The 1491-nt window shown below is 39.7% G+C and overlaps 1 protein-coding gene across 1 annotated transcript in view; it reads right to left on the bottom strand.

The window, feature by feature from the left end:
- Nup88 (nucleoporin 88) overlaps positions 1-1491 on the bottom strand; it is a 34405-nt gene that overhangs the window by 6062 nt on the left and 26852 nt on the right. Inside the window, exon 8 of the mRNA XM_023723415.1 lies at positions 1386-1476. Coding sequence (XP_023579183.1) covers positions 1386-1476 — 91 coding nt within the window. The remainder of the gene's footprint in view (positions 1-1385; positions 1477-1491) is intronic.

The following is a 1491-nucleotide window of genomic DNA, read 5'->3' as shown; positions in this document are numbered from 1 at the left end:
TTTCATTATGTCTCTATGTCTAGTTCTCCTTAATCTTTCTCACTTTTAGAACAGTCAACATTATCTCCTATTCACCCTTTTGGTAGTGCGTTAGGGGGGATCTCAAAGGCTCTAGAATTTTACACATTGTAAGTGTGAAATCCACACATGCTACGTATCTAGTATCCAAGTCAAGGATTACAATAGTGCAGCGGTCTCCAACATGACCCATGTGACCCTCCTTGGCCACAGCCCCTTCTCCCAGTAAAGGTAATGGTGGTTCTGGCTTCCATGTTGTCATAGTTTTTTGTTTTATAATTTTCTTATTTATGATTTCATTCTGATTAGGACTAATTTTTTTGAAACTGCCATATATTTCCCTGTTGAGTTTTTCATCTGGCATAACTGGCTATTTTCCCCTCCCCGACAAGTATTTTCTCTGTGGAGTTCCGTATTCTGCATCTAGCTCTACTGCTCATCACTGCCAGGCTGTGCTTTCATGATGCTGATACCCACGGCCTCCTCTTGGACATGGCCCCTCCCTTAGCATGTTTCCCTCCAAGCTCTAGAGTTTCTCCAGTTTCCTTCTTGGGCTGGGCTCCTCTGCTCTGCTCACTGCTCCTGCACAAAATGGGTGTTGTGTACATCTCTCTTCTCAAGTCTCTATTCATTCTGGGTCCCTCTGTAGGTAACCTTTGCCAGAATCATGGCTCCAATGCTGACAATTCTCACATGCTTAGTGTCCTACCCGAATCACTCTATAAACTCCAGACCTACAAATCCAACTTTATCAGCTCTTCTACTTGGCCACCTTATGGCAACACAAAACTCCATATGCCTCCATTATCTTGTCTTACCAAATCTGTGCTTTCTCTCTTCATAACCATGTTTCTAAATAATATATCTACTCATCTCAACAAACCTGCAGTCATTCTAGGGAATTCCCCTTATTTTATGCATCATGTATTTACCGAATAGCTACTACGTTACAGAGTAGACAGAGAAGAGACCACAGTGTACACTAGGAAACATAGGCTCTGTCCTCATGTATATATGTAATTATAATGGTGATAGATATTAAATATAAGTATAAATTATATTATGTGCTACTAAGAACAAGAACATGAGAGCCCTAAATTTGACTGGGGAATTAAGGGAATCTTTTCTAAAGAACTGACATTACCGTAAAAAATGAGTAAGAGTCAAGGGACTGGGACACAGAAAACAAGAGTATGTAGAGTGTCCCTGGGAAAGTCCTTGATAATCATCTGATGAACTGGATACTCGTATGGATGATTTGTCATGTATATGTATGAATATATTTGTCATGTCATGTATATGTATATGTATGAATTACTGAAATGCATAATTGTTACCTGTGTGTACAAGGGAGAGTCAGTCCTTACCTGCATGGCAAAGGCTTTGTACAAAGGATGTGCTCAACAAAGCATTTTTGTTCTGCAGCAAGTTCTTGTAAACTATCTTTATCTTCTTCATCTATAAAGGAACACA

Source organism: Octodon degus, unplaced genomic scaffold, assembly GCF_000260255.1.
Source record: "Octodon degus isolate 3935 unplaced genomic scaffold, OctDeg1.0 scaffold00098, whole genome shotgun sequence".
Classification (NCBI taxonomy): domain Eukaryota; kingdom Metazoa; phylum Chordata; class Mammalia; order Rodentia; family Octodontidae; genus Octodon; species Octodon degus.
This window is presented reverse-complemented; position numbering and strand designations above follow the sequence as displayed.